Source organism: Rissa tridactyla, chromosome 5, assembly GCF_028500815.1.
Source record: "Rissa tridactyla isolate bRisTri1 chromosome 5, bRisTri1.patW.cur.20221130, whole genome shotgun sequence".
Lineage (NCBI taxonomy): Eukaryota > Metazoa > Chordata > Aves > Charadriiformes > Laridae > Rissa > Rissa tridactyla.
Window position 1 is genome coordinate 1,234,656 of NC_071470.1, and position 26,187 is coordinate 1,260,842.

Genomic DNA, 26,187 nt, shown 5'->3' on the forward strand with positions numbered 1-26,187 from the left:
AGTTTTAAGTGAAAAAATACAAAGTACGGTTCATAGTTCAGCCATCTCATCCTTGCGTTTCCTTAGAACTCTGGGATGAATACCATCTGTCCTGTCATTTTGTTTCAAAACCTTTTACACTTGGATTTGAGACAGATGCTCCGCCACGCTGCCCCCATTAAAACGTTCCGTGATGAAAACTTCCTGAAGTTCCACTGCAAGGTTTAAAAAAAGAGAAGCTTTTATTTTCCTGACATCTTCTCCAGGCATCGCAGCTGTATCTTGGCCGTCTCGCGTCCCCAGGACGGCTTGGCCGCTTGGGTTGGGCAGTTGTTGGTAACCCCTGGGTTTTCTCGCGTTGCTCGCATGCTATTTTCCCCCCGCGTTGCTGCGTCTCGCCTGGCGGGTAACGGTTTCTTCCGCTTCAGAAATCACTTTTTAAAGACTGCTTTCCTACAGTTGTTATTCCCTCATACCCGCCCTTTATCCACCTCAGGGGTTTTTTGGTGGTCTTTCGGCCTCCTGTACGGGGCGGGTGCCTTTTTGCCGGACCTCTCGTGCAACACGAGCAGTCGCCCTGATGCCTGCAACCAGTTTGGGGTGTCTCTTTTAGGGGTCGGGGACAGATCTTCCAGCTCAGCTCCATCGAAGCGTAATTTCAGTGAGTAATTTCACTAAGATCGTCCCTATTGAACACGGATGTGATAAACCAATTCAGCTTTTCTTCTATGGCCTTATCTTTTCCGAGCATCCCTGCTGCACTTTGATGGCTCCCTCGTCCTCTCCGGCACCAGCTGTTCCAGTGCACACGGATGGGCGTTATTTTAACCCCCTGCCCTGACATACCGCCCTTTTTAAAGCTTAATTTGAAAGCAGTAATTTCCACACGCTCTTTCCCATTTGCCTTTAATCTGGAGCCAACATCCTTCTTATCGGAAGGACAAAATACGATCTAAAAAAAATTATCAAAAATATACTATCTAAAAAAATACTATCTAAAAAAGTTCTCGTTAGTCATACCCTGGCTCTCAGGCGACAGCCAGTGCTGACGGCACGCACACGCCAGGGTGCCAGCAGGGACGCGGGTCGGGCTGGTTCGGCAGTCAGGACATCGCTGTAAACGAGATCATCATCATCAGAAGCCACCCACAGGTGGGACAGGGGACACCAGAGCAGCAGCAGGGGGCAGTTCCCCCCCGGTTTGTGCAGAAGTGGGGCTGGAGCTCCTTTATTCCAAATTACCTCGAGATCTGCGCTTATTCTGACACGATGTATGAATTTCTATAACCCCCGCAGCTTTCTGGGACACCTGAAGGGTTATATTTCATTTCAATTTAAAGGCACTTGAGCAGAAATAAAAAAAAACCACATTTCAAATAATCATTAAACTAGTCAATTTGCTCCGGTGCTACTGCTCCACCACCAAAGATTATCTAAGTCTAATGAGAAAGACTTCTCGAAGCATCGCGGTTCTGCTCAGAGAGCCCGAGAAGCGGGGGGCGGTGACGGTGCGTTTTTACAGGGAAACCTGACCAGAAACGGCTGCAAAGGGTGAGACCCAGGTACGACGGCTGGACGCAGTCACTTCAGAAGCTGATGGGACAATAGGGAAACACTTTAAAAACAAACACCAACAGACGTTGGAAGCCCGCCCTTTATAGTACTTAGTATTTTGGACGTTAGCTGGTTTTCAGTGCTGGGCTTTCAAAGGCTCGTAAAAGCTATTGCCTAGGATTTATCTCAACAAATTCAACGTTTAGCTGTGAGATCTCCAATTCCCCACTTGCAAATACCTTCAGCTACCTAGATTTAGACTCCTCAATATACTAAAGGCCGAGTAAAAAAAAAAAAAAAAGAGAACAATCATGTAACTGGTGACACCCTTCCCACCACACGCAGGAACGTTACCAGGAGCACACGTTCTTTCCCAAATGCCTGCTCTTTCCCGGCATGTGCGGAGATGACATTCCAACATTCTCCATGCTCTGTGTACTTTGTGAGAAGCCACTAAGGCTGGGGCCAGGGGGAGAGGGAGGGAGCAGGGAACATCTGGGAGGACATACCTCTAACCACAACTGTCTCAGCACCAGCTCTCCTGCGCCAATACCGACAGCAGGAAAGGCCAGTCACCCTCCCCTCGGGGAGAGAAACCTCCCAGAATTCATCCAGTACCAGCTAATAAAGCAAGACAAAACTTTAAGCCCTCTGCGCTTCAGTAGTCTGGGGCAAAAAACCCTCCAAACCTGCGAATGGCAGCAACTTGGGTACCTAGAATTACTCAGATGATTTAAGGAAATGTTTGCATACGGAAAACACCCATTACCAGGAAGGGTAGTATACACGGGAGAAAGAATTCTGGTTAAAGGGGGGGGGGAAAAAAAAAAAAAAAAAGTTTAAAATCCAGTATAAACTCCAGGAGTCAACACTGCAGAGCCTTATCCTTCAGCACTCTGGGAGCCCCCAGCCTCTCCAAAACATCAACGATAAAGCACTAATCATGTACAACATTTTATTACAAAATTGTTAAAAAAGTAATACAATGCAATATACTACAAAATATAAGATCAGCTATTAAGCTACCTCCTCTGTTTTACTTAGCTATAAAGAAACACCTGGCTATCAGTCACTGAGTTTCAACAAAACCATTAAATACGCAGAAACATTCCACAACTTTTTCTTCGTTTTTTCTAAACCGAGCTGTAGCAGCCCTCGGCTACCACTGACATTAAAAATAGGGGTTTCCCTACAAAGAACCACATTACCTATACACAGTTCTGTACAGATTTTTATACTGAAGCTAACAATGAGCTGCACTTGAGTTCACATTCTTAGCAAAATATTGAGTTTTGAGCATAAATCTTTACAGCAGGACATTCATTTATTCCTCATCCTCATCTTCCTCCTCCTCTTCATCATCTTCCTCCTCCTCCTCCTCCTCTTCTGGTTCTGCTTTCTTCTTAGATCCTGCAGGCCTACCTGGGCCCTTTTTTCCTGCGTCACTCTTGCTCTTGGCACGATATGCTGCAATATCCTGCAAGAAAAAATGCTGTTTAGTTGCTGGCAACTTAAAGTCTGAAGACTAATCTGTGCTGCTTCAGTAACTTACTACTACTATACTGTGCAGATCAAACACAGTATGTACATAAAAGCGGGGTTTCAGCCTTGGGACCCTCACGCAAGAGAACGCATGATCCAATTTTAGGAATTTTATGACCACTGTGCTCTGATGTATGACTGTGTATTTTTCAAGCAGGTGCCCTCTTTCTGGAAGTAAAGTGTCTTATTGTCTGGAAGTAAAGTGTATTATTGTCTTATAGATACATCTATAGATATGTATCTGAAGATGGAGAGGTACTTTTTACAAGGGCATGTAGTGATTTGATATGGGGTAATGGCTTCAGACTGGAAGAGGGGAGGAGACTGAGATGAGATCTGAGGCAGAAATTCTTGGCTGTGAGGGCGGTGAGCCCCTGGCCCAGGGTGCCCAGAGAAGCTGTGGCTGCCCCATCCCTGGAGGGGTTCAAGGCCAGGTTGGACGGGGCTTGGAGCAACCTGGGCTGGTGGGAGGTGTCCCTGCCCAGGGCAGGGGGTGGCACTGGGGGGGCTTTGAGGTCCCTTCCCACCCAAACCAGTCTGCGATTCCGTGCAAAAACCACATCCAGGTTCAGTGTCAGGGCTCCATACCTCCCACACCGCACCTTTCCACACCTTCTGAAGCCTGGCAAAGGTTGAAGTGAACATAAAGAATCACAAACCATATGATGATTTAGGTACAAAACAAAAGTCACGCAAAAGTCACTCTACAACTTTAACCATTCTTTTATCACTTTCACTCTACCTTTTCATATTTCTCCTTTAGTTTTGCAGCCTTCTGTTCATATGGCTGTTTATCTTTGGCCGACTGTTCAGACCACATCTCTCCTAATTTCTTTGCTGTATCTCCAATAGACAAGCCAGGATGATCATTTTTGATTTTTGGACGGTGTTCAGAGCAGAAAAGGAAGAATGCGGATCTGAAATGAGAGACCGTGATTCAAATTAAGCATCAGATTATTAGAAATAATACCCTTTTTTTTTGGTCACAAAAACACTCACGGTGGTCTTTTAGGTGCATTGGGGTCCTTTTTCTTTCCCTTCTTCTCGCCTTTGGGTGGAACGTAGTTTTTCATCTCTCTGTCGTAACGAGCCTTGTCTCCTTTGGCCATTTCTTCAAACTTTCCTTTCTCCTTGCTGGACATTGTCTGCGGAGGCAGGGAGGGGGAGAGAAGAGCCTGGATCAGCTCAAGCCCTGCTGACCTGCTGAGGGCTGCCGGGGCCCTGCCGCAGGGGCAGTGGCCGGCGGGGCGAGCTCACCTTCCACCGCTCCGAGCACTTCCGCGAGAACTCGGCGAAGTTGACGGAGGAGTCCGGGTGCTTTTTCTTGTGCTCCTCCCGGCAGGTCTGCACGAAGTAGGCGTAGGAGGACATCTTGCCCCGCGGCTTGTTGGGGTCGCCTTTACCCATGGCGAGCTCGGCGGCAGCTCCCTGAGGCGGGCCAGGGGAGGATGTTGAGGAAGGGTGGGGGGAAGGAGGGCGGGCCGTGGAGCAGAGCCACGGCCGGGCGGGGGCCGCGCGCCTCAGGCCGGGGCCGCGCCTCAGGCCGGGGCCGCGCCTCAGGCCGGGGCCGCCTTCCCGCCCTACCCGCCACCGCCTCAGCGCTCCCCGGCCCGGCCTCCCTCCCCTCAGCCACGTACCCCCTCACAGACCGGCACCCCCACTCCTTCCCGCCCTCCCGCGGCCCGGCCTTGCCTGGCAGCGGCGCGGCCCTCCTCCCTCCGCTGCTACGGCTGCCGGCGAATGGAGCCCAGCAGCGCACTTACCGCCTCTTGTTCGCCACAGCCGCTCAGCCCGCCAGCCCCGCCCCCCGCCGCACCCCATTGGCTGCCGCTCCCGTTCAAACATCCTGACGCCCCGCCCTCCGCGCGCAGCGGCGCCGGGGATTGGCTGGCTACGGCTGTACGTCACTCTCCCCCTCCCGCCCCCCCTCCTCCCCGCCGCTCTCCTCACCCCAACCGGTTCCAACGAGTACGAGCCGGGGGGGCGGGACTAAAAAAGTGCGCGGGCTGCGATTGGTGGAGAGGGACAGTTTTAAAAAACCGCGGGGCCCCCCGCCATTGGCCGCCGGGGAGGGCGCGCGTTTTGATTGGGCGGGGCGGCATGCTGTAGCGTGGTTTAAAAATACAAAGGGAGGCAGGAGGGCGCTCGGGCGGGCGAAATCGGTGGAACCGGGGGCGGCGGCTGGCGACTGGAACGCAGCCGCCCGCCGCTGCCCCCCCCAGGGCTTCACTGAACGCCCCCCGCCATCGGTTTGAGGCGAAAAAACGCCGTTTCCCTGCAGTAATTTAGTCAGTTTTGTTGTGATTTGGCACCGCGGAGGCTCCCCCGTTGCAGATCTCCTCAGAGCAAGGAGTAAGAAGCCAGGTCTTCAAGCTCTTTTAATTTTCTTTCCTTCCGATACGCAGTTCGCTAATATGGTAGTAAACGCTGCCTTCGTTCCCGTCTCATTTTAAACTTTATGTGTTTGCCCAGACTGCAGCCTGAAAAGACATAATGAAAACTGGAAAGAGTCAGTCAAAATCTCTGAAGGTTCTCAAAATCTCCTCTGTAGAAGATCCCGGGTAACTGTGAGGTAAATTGAGAGAGCAAGGCAGAGACGTTATCGTGGCCTTTCAGTATTTAAGGAGGCTTATAAGAAAGATGGGAACAAACTTTTTAGCAGGGCCTGTAGTGATAGGACAAGGGGTAGTGCCTTTAAACTGACAGAGGGGAGACTGAGATGAGATCTGAGGCAGAAATTCTTGGCTGTGAGGGCGGTGAGCCCCTGGCCCAGGGTGCCCAGAGAAGCTGTGGCTGCCCCATCCCTGGAGGGGTTCAAGGCCAGGTTGGACGGGGCTTGGAGCAACCTGGGCTGGCGGGAGGTGTCGGGGGGGTTGGACTAGATGGTCTTTAAGGTCCCTTCCCACCCGAACCATTCTGTGCGTCTATGTCAAAACCTGTCAGAAGCCAGTTATCTGCATTCTTATAACAGCTAACTTCTCTGGCTATCCCTTTTGATAGTGTTTAACCTACAAACAAAGCTTACACTTATCTTCTAAAATAAACATTTGCACAGGGGATATTCCATGTTCCAGTTTTGGCTCTTTATTACTGTAGACCATTCCACTGCTTCTCGTTAGTAAATTCACAGAATCTTCATGGTTGGAAAGGATCCTTAAGATCATCGAGCCCAACCAAACAACCTACAATCTCTGCCACTAGAGCATGCCCTGAAGTGCCACATCTGGACGTTTCTTAAACACCTCTAGGGATGGTGACTCAACCCCCTCCCTGGGCAGGCTGTTCCAGTGCCTGACCACTCTTTCAGTAAAGTAATTCCTCCTAATGTCTAACCTAAACCTCCCCTGCCGCAGCTTCAGACCATTTCCTCTGGTCCTGTCATTATTCCCCTGGGAGAAGAGGCCAACCCCCACCTCTCTGCACCCTCCTTTGAGGTAGTTGTAGAGGGCAATGAGGTCTCCCCTCAGCCTCCTCTTCTCCAAGCTAAACATGCCCAGCTCCCTCAGCCTCTCCTCATATGCCCTGGTCTCCAGACCCCTCACCAGCCTGGTCGCTCTCCTCTGGACACGCTCCAGCACCTCAATGTCCCTCTTGTACAGCAGGGCCCAGAACTGAACACAGCACTCGAGGTGAGGCCTCACCAGTGCCCAGTACAGAGGCACCATCACTTCCCTGCTCCTGCTGGCCACGCTATTCCTGATACAAGCCAGAATGCTGTTGGCCTTCTTGGCCACCTGGGCACACTGCTGGCTCATGTTAAGCTGGCCATCCACCAGCACCCCCAGGTCCTTTTCTGCTGGGCAGCTTTCCAGCCACTCTCCCCCAAGCCTGTAGCGTTGCTTGGGGTTGTTGTGACCAAAATGCAGGACCCGGCACTTGGCCTTATTAAACCTCCTACAGTTGGCCTTGGCCCATGGATCCAGCCTGTCCCGGTCCCTCTGTAGAGCCTTCCTACCCTCAAGCAGATAACACTCCCACCTAGTTTGGTGTCATCTGCAAACTTACTGAGGGTGCGCTCAATCCCCTCATCCAGATCATCGATAAAGATATTAAACAAAACTGGCCCCAAAACTGAGCCCTGAGGGACACCACTGGTGACCGGCCGCCAAGAGGATTTCACCCCATTAATCCCAACTCTCTGGGCACGGCCATCCAGCCAGTTTTTAACCCAGCGAAGAGTACACTTGTCTATGCCATGATTCGCCAGCTTCTCCAGGAGAATGCTGTGGGGGACGGTGTCAAAGGCCATACCAAAGTCCAGATAGACAACATCCACAGCCTTCCCCGCACCCAGAAAGCGGGTGACATGGTCATAGAAAGAGATCAGATTCACGTTCTCAGTTCTGCGGAACTGAATTGTCTGAAGGCCCTGGGGGTGTTCAGCCTGGAGGAGGCCGAGGGGAGACCTTCTCTCTCTCTACAGCTCCCTGAAAGGAGGGGGTAGCCAGGGGGGGTCGGGCTCTTCTCCCAAGGAACAGATGATGGGCCAAGAGGAAACGGCCTCAAGTTGTGCCAGGGGAGGTTTAGGATGGATATTGGGAACAATTTATTCATGGAAAGGGCTGTCAAGCATTGGAAGAGGCTGCCCAGGGCAGTGGTGGAGTCACCATCCCTGGAGGGATTTCAAAGCCGGGCAGATGCGGTGCTGAGGGACACGGGGTAGTGGTAACTTGGCAGTGCTGGGTTAACGGTTGGTCTTAAAGGTCTTTTCCAACCTAAACAATTCTATGATTCTATGTTTTAATTTGTTATGTAGCATTAAAAATGCCTGTATGTCATATGTTTCTTGGAAAGCACTGTTTTGTTTGGTGAATTAAGCTGCCAGGTGGGTTACTCGTTCACTTTGTGGTAAACCACCTGTATATGACAGTTTCTTGCGGAGTGCTTTCCAGTTAATAAAGCTCTTTTGTAGCAGATGGTCGAATCTCACAATACTAGCGTGTATTGAATGGATCATAGTACAGCCATTGGTATTTCTGGTGTAGAACCATTCCTTGCCCACCTGACTTAACCTAGAGCTCTCCATATCACACCATTCCAACACATCCATAGGTACCTTCTGCCTTGTTTACAGCCATATAAAAATGTAGGTGAGCTCCATCAAAACCAGTTTTACTTCTGAATCCTGGCTGGCGCAGTTGAAAGAGCAATGAAGTGGCCCACTAGTCTTCAGGAAATGGAGTTTTCTCAATGTCAGTGCTTCTAAAATAGCAAGTCTGGGAGTTTGCCACCAAAAAGCTGTCAGGATGGCTACGGGCACCAGAAATGCTTTTTAACAGTTGAAAGAAGAATTTTGCGCATTTTACCTTTCCAAATCCATTCTCTGTCAACAAAACAACAAAAAAAAAGCTTTATATAAGTTTATTATTAACATATTGTTACTCTTCCTTTTAACATTAATATAGCCAGTTCATGGAAAAAAATACTTTGGAACAGTCTTTGGAATTTATGGGATATAACTGCAGTGAGGCTTCCCCTGTTGCATCTGTTTTCATATCTGCTCTAAGAATGTGAAGAAAATGATTATGGAAAAGCAGGTAGGGTGAGAAAGTGTAATTACGGCTATGGGAAAAAATGAGCTGCCTTTCAAATGATTTAATCAAATGTTTTAAGAAAGAAATTAGGCTCTTTGTTCTTTTCAAGATATACTTTTTCTAGGTTCTCTTCTCTGAAAAAGAAAGCTTTTGTACAATTAAATATATACATAGAGGGTTACGTCATGCAACACAGGGCAGCATAAGAAACCAAACAGTTGTAGTCTTTAGCATCTGTCTGTCCTCCAACAAGGAAGGCAGTATTGAAAATTTTCCACGCTTGAACATGATACTGGCAGCTTTCCACCGCCGCGCCGACGCTGAAAGCTCCACGCAAGAACGCCGATGTTAGAGACTTGTCAGTCCCCACGCCGTGCCTCCTCCCAGCACCCTCGCGCCTGCAAAAGCACTTCTCTCTGCGCCTGGTGCCACAATAAGCTGTCACCGTTTTTTCATTACGCCACACTGTTCCTTTGCAGACAAAACCACAAATTCTGTCTCCAGAGATTCAGTCGCTGTTCCTCTCCTAAAGCAGTGATCTATGCAGTATTGACTTCGGTCGGTCCGCGTAGTTAATTTATTAACCACATGTGGATGACAGTTGTGGGGAAGAAGCATAAACTCCAGGACGTGAAGCTTACTTCTGCTTGAATAATTCAGCTCATGAAACGACTGTTAAGTTTTATAGCTCCCTGGCTTCCAGCCCTTTTGAGTTTCTAATCTGCTCCACAATTACAATTTTGGGCGCTGTTGTTAACTTCACTTCGTCTTCAGTAAACTGCGCGTGAGGAGAGATAAGCAACGTCGTGACTGGAAACACTGGAGAGAGGGAAAAGACCAGGTGGGTGAGAGCAGGTGACAGAGCTGAGAAATGGATTTGAAGAAAAGTATGTCACAGACAACAAAGATGTGTGATTGGAGTGATAATACTTTAGATCATACTGTGTCTCTTGGCCGCTGTGGGCAGCTTCGGCAGCTTTACTGGGTACTGGCGTCAGCGCGGACAAAGCCAGGGAAGAAAGTAACAAAGACCTTTTATTTGAGTTAACGTTTCCATCGGCGGATCCATTGCAACAGATACGGTGCAGCTGAGGAAATTGCAAACTACAGTGGCATGACCTTAACTCTGACCAAACTTTCATTCGGGTGTCAGTGTATGATGTGGTGACACTGTCAGTTTTAATTCAGTCAGACGGATGAAGAAGCTCTGCTGTGTCTCCCCAGAGACTCTGCTGTTACACAAATTCCTGTATGGAATATGCCTTAATGTACCCTTAATGGCAATAAAATTCTGCTTTGGAAGGTGATCGTTCTTGATTGATTACGGCTGAAAGGGTCTCCCTTATGGACTGAGACGTCAGTGTTTACCGGATGAGTAATGAAAGCGAGTTACAGCTGCTCTCGGTTTTAACATCACCTCACTTCACTAATAGGAATGCAAGATGTTGAAAGAAAAAGCAAATTTAGCTTTAATCAGCACATTTTTTTTGTTATAGAAAAAGATTAAAATCCAAGATGCAAAAAGCATTTAAATAGGTCACTGCTTTAAAAAGCCCCCTTTAATGCCAGTTACAAAGTCTACAGACAGCAACTGTGTTTTTTGGCCTATTTCATGTGAGCGTCTCGTACTAGACAGATAGCAGGAACTTTAGGATGGAAAGCAAAAACCAGAACTGCCTAGGCTACTGCTTACCTAAATCCAGCCCCAGGCTTATTCTACCGTAGTGTTCCAGTTACAAGCAGTTAGTTAGTTGCAAGCAGTTAGTTCCAGTTACTTTCTTTGTACTTTGATAAAAACACATGTAACTGCAGCTGCCCAAAAGTTCACAAAGCTGATATTCCTGTCAATATCTTAAAGAATTGCATTTAAGGCAATATATCAGAACTTTTCTCGTTTTTTTCTGCTGTCGTATAACATGCAAATAATATGTATTTTACAAAAATGAAATACATTTACCCTTCAAGCCTTGCAGTTTTATTATACGGGCTATTGTAAAGCCTGCATAACCAGTTAAGCAGCTCGCAGGCAACGGGCGGCCGTGTTACACCAGGCTGGTTTAGTCTGAAGGCTCAGGAACTTGTTTTGACTTAGCGCTGCGTACTAAATACCTAAAACAAAGGCAGCCTACATGAGACACTGCCCGGGACAGCTGGGGAGCAGAGACTGAGCCGCAGCCGTCATATGATAGGAAAGAAATACGACAAATCTCTCCTGGTACTAATGCAGGTAATATTAGGAACACTGGCTGCTCCTGGTCACAATAATTGTTAACTTTTTCAGTCTTAATTTGGCAAGAACTTTTCTTGCATTGGGTTTACAAGCTTTTAATTTTTTTTTTTTATAGTTTTACTTTTCTATTCCTAGACCTTGCTTTCATTTACTTTCTTATTTACATTCAAAGTAACGCTCATGTAAGTTTCCCCTTGAGATCTTAACAGACCTGCTTTATATTTTGCTATATGCTGTTAATCCCTTTTTACAGGTATGAGAAGAAAGCAGTAATTTGCATTTGTTCATCCCTTAGTTTCACCGGCAGCTTAGAGAGGCTTTAAAATGGGGATAGCTGTAATTTACACTATAAAATGGAGTTAAATGGGAAAAAAAAAGCTTGTCTCCTTCTGTCCCCACCCCTCAAACTCTTCCAGCCTCGGTAGATGTTGGTACTTCACCTGAAATGTATACACGACTTACTCTTAAGAAATAAAATGTAATTGCTAATACAAATGTTGTGGTGTTTGGGAATTGGAGAACATAGTTCCAGGATATATTTTTTTTCTCCTTCTGAGCAGTGAGACAAAGGGTTGGGCTGTCCCTGTCCCTGGAGGTGTGACATCCAGCGAGCAGATCCGAAGAGCCTGTAGCCACAGTCCGGCTCCCGAGTGGCCCAAGCAGCCGTGCGTGGCTAGCCGCTGGTTCTCACTGCTGCCAAAATCAGGTACGTGTCAGCCCATGGTGACTTACAAATGTTGAAACTTCTACAGAACAAACCAGAACGTTCTCTTTGTACCTCGTCCAATATGAGACTGTTTTCTTCTGCAGTCATGAAGGCTAGAAACTTAAAAACAAGCGGAACCCGGCAGTAGAAGCTGTTTCCTATGTAACTGCAGCTCTAAAATCTGTTAGGAAAGAGAAAGAATAGGGCGAGTTGGCAAGGCTGGAAAAACTTACATGAATTTCAGTGGGTCTCATTAAACTTAAAGAAGTGTCAAGTTTTGGTCACATGGGGTACCTCCTGTGCTGCTGCTAACGTAGGTGTTGTCACAGTAGAATTATTAATTTCTCCTCTTATTTCTGGCAAACAGGGCTGTCATATGTGTCATAGAAATGATCATAGGATACACAGGTAATCTGCCGAGACTGGGAAGAAAATGCTCAGGAAATTTTTTAATTGTTGATTGATCAGTCTCCTTTTTAGTCGTGGATCCTGTAGGATTTTTCCAGCAACTGATGACATAAAAGCATAGTTTCTCTAGAGGATCTCATTGTATACTCTACTCTAAGTAGTGTTTTACTCTAAGTAGCGTTAAGTGTTTGACAGTAACAAGGAAGGTTGTTTCGGAGGTCTTACGGTACTAGAAAACGTGTCTGTCTATAATTCCAGTCAAAAGCTAACGCTTGTACTCCACAGCCCCAACTCTCGTGGGGACAAAAAATAATCTTAAGGAAGTTCGATGACAAACCCATGGGCCTGTGGTTAATCCTCATCGTTTAGTGTGACCGTGTGTGAAGTTAAGTCGAAGCTGTCCCTAAGCCCTGGCAGGGATAAGCGCCTACTACAAATGAGAGAGAAACAGGGAGCGGCACAGTTGTGCGTTCAAAGAAATAAACAAGGAAATGTCACGGGAAGTTGTTCCGTGGCGAAGAAAGGCCAGCTTATTCAAAGCTAATGAGCAGCTCAAGTGCAGCCCAAAACGTGTCTTTTCCAGTTTTTAAAAGCTGAAAATAGAATCCTTAAAACCTTTAAGCTTCCAACTTCAATGCAAACCATTAAGAGAGAAACCATCTTGATGAATACGCTGTGGTTCGTAGGCTTGATCATGTTGCACAATTTTTATGCCACTACATTTTGTACTAATAATTAGCATTTATATGTTGTTAAATTATTGTAATACATACAAATATTACAAGCATAAAGCCCCCATTCTCCTTTTCCAGTAGTTAAAAATTTACTTAGTAAAGATGTAATTCATTTTGGCACAGGCTTTCATGATGCAACTAGATACAGATAATCAAAGAGGTTGAAGTTGTTTAAGAGGTGAAAGATATGAATTATTATTTTCCAATTTCTGAAGTAATTTACAAGATGATGTCAAATCATGTAACATCCTGCTCCAGCAGATGCTTCTGGAGAGAGGTAAGGATGTCCTGTGCCTGTGGACAGCTGTAATAGCACAATTGGGCCTCATCTGCAGTGCTTATAGTGTTAATATTAACAACCAAACACTTGGATTTAAAAAAAAAAACTTCTAAAACCATCTCTGTCTAAAAACTATAATGCTGAAACTGGAGGATGGGGGTCTCTGTTTGTGTTCTGTGCTTCAGGATTTGTCCTTGAGCGGATTTCAGGCTTGCCTTTGCGCCTGTAAAGGCTGGGAGCTTTATCTGTACGAAAGCTGAGCCTCGAACGTTCCCCTTCGAGTAAGGGAGCTGGGGTTTGAGGAGCACTGGAGATGAACAGCAATATCTAGTGAAGAAGCGATGCCTTTGATCAGCCGCTGGATGTTGAGTGGAGGAGAGCAGTAGGTGCTATCCAAACACAGGAGCCCTGGTTCAGGCTGCCTCGTGCCCATTTCTTGTGAAAAAAATTGCAAAACATTTCATCTGATCCCTTTCCCATAATATTTCTCAGTCGAGGGTTTATTGCCAAGTAACATCAGCAAAACTCAACTGCAGCTCAAAACGATTGTTATACTTGAGTTTGTTGGAGTATAAGCCTATATCTTCTACCCAGAACGAGCTCTGCAGGAAGTCAGGAAAACACTGAAACCCCAAACCCACACATAATTTTACTCATTTTATTTCTATGAAAATAGCCATATTAGTATCGGACTTTCTTTTGTTTTTACTGACGGAACCCAAATATCTCCTAAAGACCTTCTAGATGATGCATTCGGGACTCGGCTGGAGGAAGTGTCCACCCAGTCCCAGGGGCACTTGGGACCTGCTGATAACTTCAGTGTGAGCACGGTCAGACCTGGAGATGCCGGTAACTGCCCTGCAATGACAAGGGCACTGGGAGAGGCTGCAGGGCTGCTGAACTTTCCCATTTTCCTTTTGGTGAAAGGACTCCGTACCAGAAGAGGACGTGGTGGTGTAAAGGAGCACTGCAGCTTCTAGGACCCCCCGACAAAACTGCAAAGATGGTATAATACGTGTCCCTCAAAGCAAAAAGCAAGTGATGAAAGACAGTGCCAGGTCTGAATTTCTATAAGCAGAAAAACAGCGGTTCATAAAGGTTAACGCTGCAGCAAAGGGTATATAGTGCCCTTTGTGGTACCCAGTGGTGGTGTCGAGTGCATTTGAGACCAGCAAAATTTGCTGAAAAGATCATAGAACCATAGAATCACAGAATGGTTTGGGCTGAAATGAACTTTAAAGCTGATCTTGTTCCACCCCATGCACTGGGCAGACCAGGCTCCAGGAAAGCTGGGGAGGGACTCTGGAGCAGGGAGGGGAGCCGTGGGACGAGGGGGAAGGGTTTTCCACTGACAGAGGGGAGACTGAGATGAGATCTGAGGCAGAAATTCTTGGCTGTGAGGGCGGTGAGCCCCTGGCCCAGGGTGCCCAGAGAAGCTGTGGCTGCCCCATCCCTGGAGGGGTTCAAGGCCAGGTTGGACGGGGCTTGGAGCAACCTGGGCTGGTGGGAGGTGTCCCTGCCCAGGGCAGGGGGTGCCACTGCGTGGGCTTTAAGGTCCCTTCCCACCCAAACCAGTCTGTGATTCTATGATTAACGCAAGAACCCGGCGGGACAAACGATGGGTGCAGCGGTGGCTGTGAGGGGAGCAGGCAGATGTGCACATCTGGCTGGGCTTGTGTGGAGGAGCGGGGTGTGGAGGCCCGGGGTTCCTCCAGCAAAGACGGAGGCTGGCGTCTCTGCTTCTGCCCGGTTCTTGTGTTTGAGGTATCGCCCTTACGCTGCATCTGCTGCTGTATCAACCAAAAGTAGGTGTCGGACTTCATCATTTAAGTCCCCCAACAACCAATTAGCTGCGTACATTCCAAAAAGAACATCTGAAGCTTCTGAACTGACTTTTCCCTATTTTTGCACGTAGGAGCAAAGCCTTCAAACAGAAGGTCCTTTGATGCCACCTGAACGCAATGGTGAAGTGGCACAAACCGGGAATGTATTAGAAATCTCTAAAGCTTTTACAGTAGGCAGGCTTATCAGTTTTAATCCCGTAACACCTAGATTATTCTTAAAATACAGTGTTTATTTTTGGACCCTGTTTACTGCTTTAAATCTTTTAATAAAAGCCTGCGTTACATAAACTCTTTCATACACCCCTAGTTTCCATTGTAGGAGGCAGAACGCTTAAAAAAGGAACACTGGCTTCCGCTGGATTACTCGGAGACCTGGAAATAAGAGTTTTGCACCAATATCACTATTTTGGTTAAAGGTAGGATTTTTTTCTCTTACTGTATTACTTGAATCGTACACAGTAAGCCCCACGTGTGCTAACAGAGATTAAGTTTTGTCACATAATTACTCTCTGAAGGTACATTTTAACTATCCCAGTGTCAAACATACAAAGAAATAATGAAAAAAGAATACAGTTTGCAGGCGAGTCCCAATATTCCTGTGCTTTGGGCTCCGTGCTTTCACACATTTGGACAATAAATTGGGGGCAGAGCAACTGGCAGTAGCACGGTCAGTGATGGGAAGAGAAAATCAGAGATTTGAAAATGAGAGAGAGTGCAATAAAAAGGATGGGACTTGTTCCTGATAAGGAAGGAGAGGTTTGGTCGCTGGTCTTTATCACAGCCAGCCGCTCTTTTATCAAAAACACCGGGGCTGTGGTAGAATTTGCGAAATTCTTAAAGTGTTTTAAAGGAGTCTATTTTTCATTGGAATAGTTACAACCTAAAAGAAAAAAAATGTGTATTTCCTGTGAAAAATGTATAGTAATAGTTTTCCTCACTTTTCCATTTGCTAACAGGATGATTCCAGGTGCCGCACACAACCGGACACTTCGACATGAGACGTGCGGTACCTGCTGGGGAAGGGAACAGCGGTCCCCAGCCGAGCCGTACCATGTGAAGATGTACACACAGTTACAAGCTGCGTTTCCTTTCCAAGATTAATTAGTAATAATACATCTGCGGTGCGCTCGCAGTATATCCGAGGTGATGCGTCCGATTATCATTCTCCTCTCTCAAATTACAAAACCTGTCAGTCAGAAGCTGGCAGGAGCTGGGACATCTGGTGTCCCAGGGAGGCACAAGCTGCTCCGCTCCCACCTCGGTGCCGCCGCTCCCGCCGACTCCGGAGCCTGGCAGCTGCGGGTCGGGGCACGCTTTTCGGGCTGCTGTAGTCCTGCTCCTTCTCCATGCTGTGGGTTGGGCACCCACCAGGGGTGGAGGCTGCTGCTGCCCTCCCTGCGGGTCAGCTCTGCGCCGTAAGTGCTGGTGGAGTCTCGCGTACGGAGTTACGCTTTGGAGCTGCCGCTCCCTTTGAACCGATTTAGAATCACAGACTGGTTTGGGTGGGAAGGGACCTTAAAGCCGCCCCAGTGCCACCCCCTGCCCTGGGCAGGGACACCTCCCACCAGCCCAGGTTGCTCCAAGCCCCGTCCAACCTGGCCTTGAACCCCTCCAGGGATGGGGCAGCCACAGCTTCTCTGGGCACCCTGGGCCAGGGGCTCACCGCCCTCAGCGCGAACAGTTTCTTCCTCAGATCTCATCTAAATCTCCCGGTTTGAGTTTCTCGCCCCCCCAGCACTCCCGAGCCCTTCTCGGCCGGGCTGCTCTCCCCGCTTCACCCCCAGCCCGCACCGATACCGGGGTTTCCCCCCACCCCCAGACCTAACACAACGCGCAGCACTAACGCCCGAGCGCGGCGGGACGAGCGGCGGGCGCCGCGGAGGGGAGCGGGCGGGGGACGTCTGTCCGGTGGGGTGTGGGGACGCGGCGTTCCTCCGGCCAGGAGGCGGCTTTAAACGCCACAGCGGGCCGGGGCAGCGGGGCAACGACGGGGGGAGAGCGGCGCGATGGTGGCGGGGGCGGCGGGATGGCGGTGGGGAGGAGCGGAGGACCGGCGGGATGGCGGCGAGGGAGGAGCGGCGGGCCGGTGGCTCCTCCCGCCGTGTCGGCGGCGGCCCCCGCGCTGCATGGCGGTCGCCGTAGTCCGTGAGGGGACTGCATTTCCCGGGCAGCCCCGCGGCGGCGGGCCGGTTGCCGTTGTTGCATAGGAAACAGCTGAAGAGTCTCCACATGACAGGGGGGGAAGGAGGAGGAGGAAGTGTGGAGACCCGCGGGCCGCCGTCCCGGGCAGCCATCCCGCCGCCCGCCGCCTCCCGCCGGCCATGAACGGCTTCGCCCCCGAGGAGGTGGCCGACCCCGTCGCCGCCACGGCGGGCAACGCGGGCTCGGCCGTGGAGGTGCCGCCGCCGCCGCCTCCTCCGCCACCGCCGCCGCCGCCTCCCGCCGCCGCCGCCGCCGCTCCGGCGGGCGGCCCCGGGGCCGGTCAGCTGTGCTGCCTCCGTGAGGAGGGCGAGCGGTGCGGGCGGGCGGCCGGCAACGCCAGCTTCAGCAAGAGGATCCAGAAGAGCATCTCGCAGAAGAAGGTGAAGATCGAGCTGGACAAGAGCGTAAGTGCCGGGGGGGGAGCGCGGCCCCCGCGTGGCTCCCGGCGGCGGGCGGCTCCGCCTCACGGCTCCCCGCGGCGGCGGCCCTTCCCGCCCGGCCGCCATCGGGCGGGAAGGCGGCGGGAGACCCTGCGGAGGGAGCGGGCGGGGGCAGGAGACCGGGAAAGAAAGCCTCCGGAGGGAGCGGGAAGGCGGCGGGAAAGCCTCCGGCGGGACCGAGGCAAGCGACCGGGAAAGACTGCGGTGGGACTGGGAAGGCACCGGGAAACCTTCCGGTGGGATCAGGGCAAAGCACCGGGAAACCCTCCGGCGGGATCGGGGCGGGAGCGAGCGACCGGGAAACCCTCGGGTGGTACCGGGGGAGGGCAGGAGACTGGGCAACCCTCGGGTGGCACCGGGAAGGGCCCGGGAAACGGTCCGCTGGCCCCGGGGCGGGAGACCGGGAAACCCTCCGGTGCGATCGGGACAAGCCCCCGGGAAACCCTACGATGGGACCGGGAAGGGGCTGGGAAACGCTCCGGTGGGATCAGGACAGGAGACTGTGAAACCCTCTGGTAGGATCGGGGCTGAGACCCCGGGAAACCCTCCAGTGGGAGCGGGAAGGGGCCGGGAAACCCTCCGGTGGCACCGGGGCAGGAGACCGGGAAGCCCTCCAGTGGGATCCAGGCAGGAGACCGGGAAACCCTCTGGTAGGATCGGGGCTGAGACCCCGGAAAACCCTTCAGTAGGACTGGGGCAGGTCAGGAGACCGGGAAACCCGCTGGTGGGACCAGGTCAGGGTGAGCAACCTGGAAACTTTCCAGTGGGACCAGGATAAGTGACCAGGAAAGCCTCTGGTGGGAGCAGGGCAAACAACTGGGAAACCCTCTGACGGGACTGGGAAGCCCCCGGGAAATCCTCAGGTGGGAATGGACTGGGACAAGAGACCAGGAAAGCCTCCGGTGGGACCGGGTTGGGGCAAGCACCCCAACAAAACTTCGTTTCGTCCCTCCGGAGGGTTTCGAGTCACCGGGATGAAACATCTTCAAATAATCTGTGGTTCTTCCAGGCGAGACATCTCTACATCTGCGACTTTCACAAAAACTTAATTCAGAGCGTGAGGAACAGGAGGAAGAGGAAAGGCAGCGACGACGACGGCGACTCGCCGGTACAAGACGTCGACACTCCAGAGGTAGTGAAACATCTTGCGTTTGTGTTCTTATTAATTTTTTTATTTTTTTTTTTCCCCCTAGTTGTTGTGTTGAGCTTGCTCTGCGCTTTTCAGCCCTCGGCGTGTTTTGGGGCATGCAGGGAAAGGGGAGGACTCCTGAGTCACTCAGTACTTAACGTAACAAAAGCTAACTGAGTGTCACGGTGTGTTTATTGTATTAATTGTGTGGAGTGGAATGAATAAGGCTGTTTTGCCTGGAGAAGGCTCCGGGGAGACCTTCGAGCCCCTTGCAGTCCCTCAAGGGGCTCCAGGAAAGCTGGGGAGGGACTCTGGAGCAGGGAGGGGAGCCGTGGGACGAGGGGGAAGGGTTTTCCACTGACAGAGGGGAGATTGAGATGAGATGTGAGGCAGAAATTCTTGGCTGTGAGGGCGGTGAGCCCCTGGCCCAGGGTGCCCAGAGAAGCTGTGGCTGCCCCATCCCTGGAGGGGTTCAAGGCCAGGTTGGACGGGGCTTGGAGCAACCTGGGCTGGTGGGAGGTGTCCCTGCCCAGGGCAGGGGGTGCCACTGGGGGGGCTTTAAGGTCCCTTCCCACCCAAATTATTCTATGATTCTGTAATTCTCTAGATTATTTTTAAGTGCCCGCTAGTTCTCTCAGAAAACCTCTTATTTTCGGCTTTCTTCTTCTTAGTTCTTCCTCTCCTGCATCCTCCTAGAAAACTGCCCGTGGCAGGGGGGAGGGGTGTTGGACGAGATGACCTTCAAAGGTCCCTTCCCACCCAAACTGTTCTATGATTCTATAAAAAGGTGCTTTGCTACGTGTCAGCAAACTGCCTTCTGCGGGGGCTGACAACCTGAAGGGAATTGCACAGAGGACTTGGGATAGAAGTCCTTCCCATCCTTTCCTTCTGTGCTGAATGCGTTGCAGATGGCTCTTGCCCTTACTCCGTTGCCCGAGTCACGTTAAACACAGCAAGTTTGATGATAGTAGCTCTTTGTTTTTACTCCTTTTTTGGGGAAGAGGTGTTTGGGGAGCCACCCTAGAGAGGAGCGGAGAACGATGGTGTTTTTCTCCCATTTTCTCCACTGCAGACCAGTGAACCCTCACTCACGGTACACGTGAACTACGTTTCTCAAACCTTTTGTGTAGCGTAGGTGGGGGAGAGACACTGCACCGAAGGCTCTTTCCTGGGTTATTTGTGCTGCAGCCTGGCTTTGCAGGGGCTGTTCAGTCTGTGAATTGTGAGCAGAGGCTGTCACGCCTGCCCCATCCCTTCAACGAGGGATTTGTAAAGCTTTCTTCAGGAATCGCTCCCTAAGTGTTAATTTAATGGCATCCTTACGGTCAGCATCTGCAGATGTCGGCAGCGTACGTGATGAAACTTTGTGCAGGAATCCCTGCCTGCGGGCACGTGGCTCCAGCCTGAAGGCTAAGAGGATCCTCTAAGAGGATTTTAGGGGATTGGGAGTAGTTTCATGCTGAGCTGTGCTGTTTGTCCCTGAAATATATGTGGGATTGCTTCTTTGAAAGTTCTGTCTGGAGCGCGTGTTCGCGGTGGCTGCAGGTGACTCTGGCACAGGGGTAACGGCAGCTCTCCTACAAGTCTGCTGGCGTTTCTCACCCAAGGGTTATAAAACGGGTCACAACCGATGGGTCTCTCTGGAACAAGAAAGCAAGCTTTTTTTTTTAATGGTATTGCTGCAGGAAAGAAAACAGCCCGGAAAGTATTTTTGAGGAGTTTGAGCTGGCCGTTTGGATGACGGCAGGATGTTCATCCCGCGCAGTTACTGTATGCCATGGATGCCCGTTGGCTCTTGACCCTCTTTCGTTCCAATTGCTATCCAGTTATCTAAGGGATAAAAATGCCTTTCTTGTGAAGACTTGCAAGGCCCTCCCGTTCCAACTCAGTTGTCACCATCATTACCTGTTAGACGTGATTCGGCGGTGCTGGTGGCTTTGGGGACGTGGTGGAAAGCTGCTGTGATGCTCTAGGGTGTGGGCTCCCCACTGTGACTCGGGACGTGGGATCTGTGCTGTGTAATCTTCAGAGTACCCACGGATACCCATCCTCTGTCGTACGAGGTGGCATCACGTCAAGTTTGGCCAGGTTCCCAAGTTTTGGAGAGCTGTGCCCGTGCCCGTAACTCCTGCTTGTGGAGCCGGGGAGTGTTTGGAGAGCAAGAGCAGCTCTTTGCTTCTCCCACCTCAAGCCAAAAAAGCTTTGTGTTCTAGGCTTTCGCCTGGTTCTGATACCTGCTCTCTGACGGCGCCGATGTGCTGTATGCTGCATGCCACTTGTGTAAAATGTGATGGCTGAAATCACGGTGTCGGGGCTTCCTTTGAATCGGCATCTTCAGACGTGACAGTCATTACTGGGCTTTGTGTTATCATGCTGGAACGGGGCAACGAACAAAAACCCCAGAACTGATTAAAGGACAATAATGAGTTCCAAATATCGTATTAAATATTGTCCAAATATTATATTAAAGGGAGGCAGAGCCACGTTTAACAACAATGAAATGCTCCGAAACCGATCTGGGCTGTTTTCCTTTCCGCGGGAAGGTGTAGGGTGGAGTTTGTTGTTTGTCAAACTGAGATCTGCCGAGCTGACGGTCTGTCCGTGTGTACCTGTGAGACTCCAGAAGGGTCTTGGGAGACAAACTATTAATGAGTGACTCCTTTTCAGTTACATTAGATTATTTCCCCCCTCTTCTTCCCCCCCCCTTCCTTTTCTTCTAGGTTGATTTATATCAGTTACAAGTAAACACACTTCGAAGGTACAAAAGACACTTCAAGCTACAGACCAGACCGGGACTTAACAAAGCACAGCTCGTTGAAGTACGTATGAGTGTTTGTTCCGTAAGAGAAAATGCAACTTGCTCTGGCATGCGGCTTTCTATACAATGTGATCCTTGCATAAAGAGCGTGTGTAATCTGGGTTTTATGAGAACAAAAGGGAACTGCTTATCTGGCTTCCTTCATCGCCCCCAGCTCCCCAGCCAAGTAAATCAAAAGTAAAAGTTCTTTCCACAGGAGGGATGATTAACTTCCGAAAGGAGCGGGTGCTGCTTAAAAACACAGTGTTGAGTTGGAACAGCGAGACGGGCTGCGTGTCCCTGAATGTCACAGAACCGCGGATTTATGCTCTGCGCCTCAGGCCCACCTTCACCCGAATTCTCCTGCTGAAAAGAACTAAAACCGAGAGGTAGCAGTGGAGCGGTGGCAAGGTGCAGACGTTGCTTTCAAAAGCTAGTTACTGCAAACCTTTGTGTTCCTGTATATGGAAAGTATGGGAACGAAGAGCAGGCTTCTATTGATAGCTAACCCTGTAAATTAAAGCCACTGGGATCTGCCACCGGAAAAGCGCGACTTTATAAAATTAGCTTTTTTCTCAACAATATTTCTAAAAGCGCCGCAGCTGTGCGTACAGCTGTGTGCGAGCAGCTTTGCTGTGCGGGAGGGTGATTTCGAAGGAATTTTTCTGCGCTGCGAAGGTGGGGTTGCGGCCCGCGGGCGTGGGAGAGCTGCTCCTCTCCTCGTCCCAGGGGGACGCAGCCGCCACTGTCCCCGTTGGTGCCGTGATACGCTCCTCGCGCAGACATCCCGCTGGTCTCTCCCGTAACCTGCCCGGGTTAAAGGCAAGGTTTTTAAACGGGCGGCAGATCTCGGGGCCGAGCTGTGCGAGAGCGGCGCTGCCGCCGCGCGTGAGAATTTAAAACCGGTGTCTCTTTTCTGATGTGCGCGTGGAGGGAGAGCTGGCTCTGGAAGGAGCAGGGCTGTGATTTGAAGGAGCACGAGTGGGCTTTGTCCCCCAAAACCGCTGTTTCTAAGGGTCTGCTTTAGGCGCATCTCTGGTTCGCAGCGATGCCTTGTCACCTCTGCCGGCGTACAGCAGCCCCGCCTCGAGCTGGGGCTTAACAAATCTGCTTTAAAGGACTCTGCCAAACTGTTTCTCTGTCAATTTTTTGAGGGTGAGGTTTGGAAAGCTTTCGAGCTTGCTAATTAAACGTTTATACTCGCACCCTGTGGTAGTTAAATGAGCAGTCCCATTTTTCTCACTTCCTCTTGCTAATTTTAACCTCCGTGAAGAGCCCGAGAATGGGCTCAGGCAGGTAGGATGTTTTGAGTGCTTTCTTTTAAAGTCGGTGCTCCTTTTGGTGACGGAGGAGACTGCCGGGATGACACAAGTCGACTCGAGGACTGTTTAGAGATCGTCACGTTTCAGCGTGGTGGGTTGTCCTCACGGGCAGCTCCGTTTCCAAGAGCTGAACGGGCAGTTACAATTCTCGAAGATTCTTGTGTCGTCTTGGATGTTGCTGTAAGTGGCGAGACAGACTCCCGTCCCCGAGCCGTGGGCAGCAGCCTCCCGTTTGCGCTGTCGCTCTGCTGGTATTCTATAGTCATTACCGGCTTTAGAGTCCAGCTTTGACCACGGAGGTGCAATGACACTCCTGTGCTTGTTTGGAAAACTTTCCTTTTTTTTTTAATTATTTTTTATTTTTTTTATTCCTCCCCACCCCGAAAAATTTCTAGGCTTTTTACTTAGGAAATGAGGGCCCAATCTGCTATATTTGCTTCACGGTTCTCAATAAAATGCTTCTTGTTCTACCTTTTTTATGACTATTAAAGACTTTTGAAGAGAGGTAGGTTTTAATTTCTTTTTTAAGCTTCTTGATCGCACGTTTAAACTTTGTTTCACGTATTCGATTTAAATCTGGATCTTCACTTTCTGCACGTAAGGGGGGTTATTTAATTTCCTTGCGTTCTTCCTTTCTAGATAATTGGCTGCCATTTTAGGACAATTCCAGTGAATGAAAAGGACACCTTAACATATTTCATCTACTCGGTGAAGAACGACAAGAACAAGCCAGACCTAAAGCTGGATAGCGGGGTTCATTAGACGGCAAAGGTCGGGACTGAGACTCAGGCTGCAAATCAAAGGACTGAGGGTTTTTGTTGATATGCAAAAGCTTTCTTTGTAACTTTCCCCTCCCCCCCGCCCCCAGAGAGTTTGTCTCTGTTTTATTTTTCATAACCTTGCTGATTTGTTTGAAAACCATCTCTTACGAAACAAATTTCCTCAGCAAAAGTATTTTAAATAAATATCACTGATATTGTTGCTCAAGTGGGTGTGTCTGTAACTTATTTAGTGAGTTACTTGTACCTAATAGTTAAGCTTTGACTAATTATGTAAGAATATTAAAGTATTTTTCAATTAAAGCGTGCCAAGGGTGTATTTATGAATGTACTTCAAGTTCTCATGACGCAATGGCTTTTTTTAAAAAAAAAAAAACAAACCCCAAACAAACCTGTGGGCAGACTTGGCAATAGGTTCTTTTTCCTGAGGTAAAAGGCTTTAAATGACGGTTCCAGTTTTTAGCTGGGCAGAAATGGCCAAATAACGTTTTCTTTTTTCCCCCCTTTGGAAAGAAGTCTTGATGGGGGCTTGGATTTGTTGATTCATCTTGTCATTGCTGGGATACGTGCTTCCGAGCACCGCGGCCTTCCTGCTCCTATAGGAAAAGGGGAGGGAAAAAAAAAATAATGCAGCTCTCAAATTTCAAAGCGGTGAGTAGGGATGAAGAGCCTGCAGCGGCTCACCGTGCCCAGACACCCTGCCATGCTGGAAGAGATCCCTTCTCCATTCATCTGCACTGACTGTGGCGAGGGACTTCATGGGAGGACGGAAGGCGTAGCCTGTGCTGGGTCAATGCGGTGTCTCCGAATCGGCGTCGTGCCGGCTCTTCATTGCCTGCTTTGGCAAAAAAAAAAAAAACCATGAAAAAAACCCCAACCCCCCAAAACTTACGATAACATAGAAGCAAAACACCCAGCAATATTTCTGCTTTTAATTGAATATCTTGGTGAAGTCTGATGTGGAAGACGACACCAGGAATGACTTCTTGTGTTGTCCTTTAGCTGCTGTGCCAGTCTACACGTGTGGAATGTGATTTCTCTCTGCTTCAGGCTCTGCGCCCCGGTTGAAGAAAAGGCGGAGGGAGAAGAGTTCTCATCTTAAAGCGGAGGAGGACACAGCTCCGGCTTGTTCAGTTAGCGTTTGCTGCAACTCTTAACCTTATCAGGTGTTTAAAACTTGGGAAAAACAAGAAAGCTGTATTTTTATGGTCTAATCTGCTCGACGTTACGTGACTTTTTTTGAAATCTGCTACTTTACCAGTGTCGCTGCAACGGAGATGCTCAGCTTTGCTTTTCGGACACTTGCGTGGAACCGAAGGGTGACAAACCCTGCCCTGGGACCGGCTGCCTTCCCAGCAGCTCCCGCGGGCCGGATTGCTTTCACTCGCAGTGTTTCATTGTTTTATCTGTTTCCCCAACAGAGTTCTGCGGTGCTGGCCTCAGCTCAGGCCGGTTAGTGATGTCTCGCTAGTGGCAGCTGAAGTCGGTATTCCCTTTGAAGAGATGTTTTAGTGCCCGTTTCGCTGCTGTGAAGTTGTTTGCTAAGTATCCTTTGCAGAAATTCAGCTTGTCACCCCCGCAGCCCCCGCTGGAGGAGCAGCCAGGGCGCCCGGCCGCGGGTAGGACGTGGAAGGATGGTGGCTTTTCCTCCAGAGTGCTGCCGCCCCGGCCGGGCAGGACCTGGGGAGAAGCTCAGGGAGGGAAGGAGAGAACCCAAAGCAAGGACTTGGGGCTGTTGGTGGATGAGAAGCTCAACGTGAGCCGGCAATGTGCGCTGGGAACCCAGAAACCCCCCGCAGCCTGGGCTGCATCCCCAGCAGCGTGGGCAGCAGGGCGAGGGGGGGATTCTGCCCCTCTGCTCCCCTCGGGGGAGACCCCCCTGCAGTGCTGCCTCCAGCGCTGGGGCACCAACAGCAGAAGGACACAGAGCTGTTGGAGCGGGGCCAGAGGAGGCCCCGGAGATGCCGGGAGGGCTGGAGCCCCTCTGCTGTGGGGACAGGCTGAGAGAGCTGGGGGGGTTCAGCCTGGAGAAGAGAAGGCTCCGGGGAGACCTTCCAGCCCCTTCCAGTCCCTCAAGGGGCTCCAGGAAAGCTGGGGAGGGACTCTGGAGCAGGGAGGGGAGCCGTGGGACGAGGGGGAAGGGTTTTCCACTGACAGAGGGGAGACTGAGATGAGATGTGAGGCAGAAATTCTTGGCTGTGAGGGCGGTGAGCCCCTGGCCCAGGGTGCCCAGAGAAGCTGTGGCTGCCCCATCCCTGGAGGGGTTCAAGGCCAGGTTGGACGGGGCTTGGAGCAACCTGGGCTGGTGGGAGGTGTCCCTGCCCAGGGCAGGGGGTGCCACTGGGGGGGCTTTAAGCTCCCTTCCCACCCAAACCAGTCTGTGATTCTAAATCAGTTTTCAGGGGAAATCACTCTTAAAGCAGTCGCCTGAGTGACCCAATCCTGCTGCGTGCGGAAAGTGACAGATTTTTTCTCCGGTGGAATACGGATTTTCCAGCAGTGGTGGAAGGAAAATAACTAACTTACTTTACTGCCCAGATTTGCATCTGCCTTAATTTTTTTTTTTCTGCTGCTGTGGACGCCAGGCATCCGCAACAGGAATCGCGTAGAAACTCGAGGGCAGCAGCTCGACACCAAAGGGAGTTGCGTGCCCTGGTTACGGCTGGAAGACGTTGCACAAGAGCAGATACCATATGTTTTCTGAGCA

At 50.3% G+C, this 26,187-nt stretch overlaps 2 protein-coding genes and 1 long non-coding RNA gene across 5 annotated transcripts; 2 read left to right on the forward strand and 1 right to left on the reverse strand.

Annotated features, from left to right (window-relative positions):
* Positions 1-2,474: 2,474 nt before the first annotated feature.
* Positions 2,475-4,895, reverse strand: HMGB2 (high mobility group box 2). Of its 2 annotated transcripts, none has more exons than XM_054202826.1 (5): positions 4,839-4,895; positions 4,333-4,503; positions 4,075-4,220; positions 3,818-3,992; positions 2,475-3,010 (listed from the first exon to the last, which is right to left on the reverse strand). In XM_054202826.1, exons 2-5 carry the CDS (start codon positions 4,480-4,482, stop codon positions 2,858-2,860), a joined length of 624 nt encoding a protein of 207 aa, XP_054058801.1. In that variant the 5' UTR covers positions 4,483-4,503; positions 4,839-4,895; the 3' UTR covers positions 2,475-2,857. The 2 variants fall into 2 exon arrangements, with proteins under 2 accessions (XP_054058801.1, XP_054058800.1); XM_054202825.1 differs by lacking the exon at positions 4,839-4,895 and adding an exon at positions 4,768-4,835.
* A 5,829-nt stretch (positions 4,896-10,724) lies between these two features.
* LOC128910286 (uncharacterized) lies at positions 10,725-15,897 on the forward strand. The gene is made up of 4 exons (XR_008466671.1): positions 10,725-10,836; positions 11,400-11,545; positions 15,131-15,227; positions 15,768-15,897. It is a non-coding gene; the product is annotated as an uncharacterized LOC128910286 (long non-coding RNA).
* A 1,051-nt stretch (positions 15,898-16,948) lies between these two features.
* SAP30 (Sin3A associated protein 30) lies at positions 16,949-23,783 on the forward strand. Of its 2 annotated transcripts, none has more exons than XM_054203968.1 (4): positions 16,949-17,417; positions 18,463-18,585; positions 21,303-21,401; positions 21,597-23,334. In XM_054203968.1, the coding sequence occupies exons 1-4, from the start codon at positions 17,133-17,135 to the stop codon at positions 21,603-21,605; spliced, it is 516 nt and encodes a 171-aa protein (XP_054059943.1). In that variant the 5' UTR covers positions 16,949-17,132; the 3' UTR covers positions 21,606-23,334. The 2 variants fall into 2 exon arrangements, with proteins under 2 accessions (XP_054059943.1, XP_054059942.1); XM_054203967.1 differs by lacking the exon at positions 21,597-23,334 and adding an exon at positions 23,341-23,783 and having other exon boundaries at positions 16,953-17,417.
* The last annotated feature ends 2,404 nt before the right edge of the window (positions 23,784-26,187 follow it).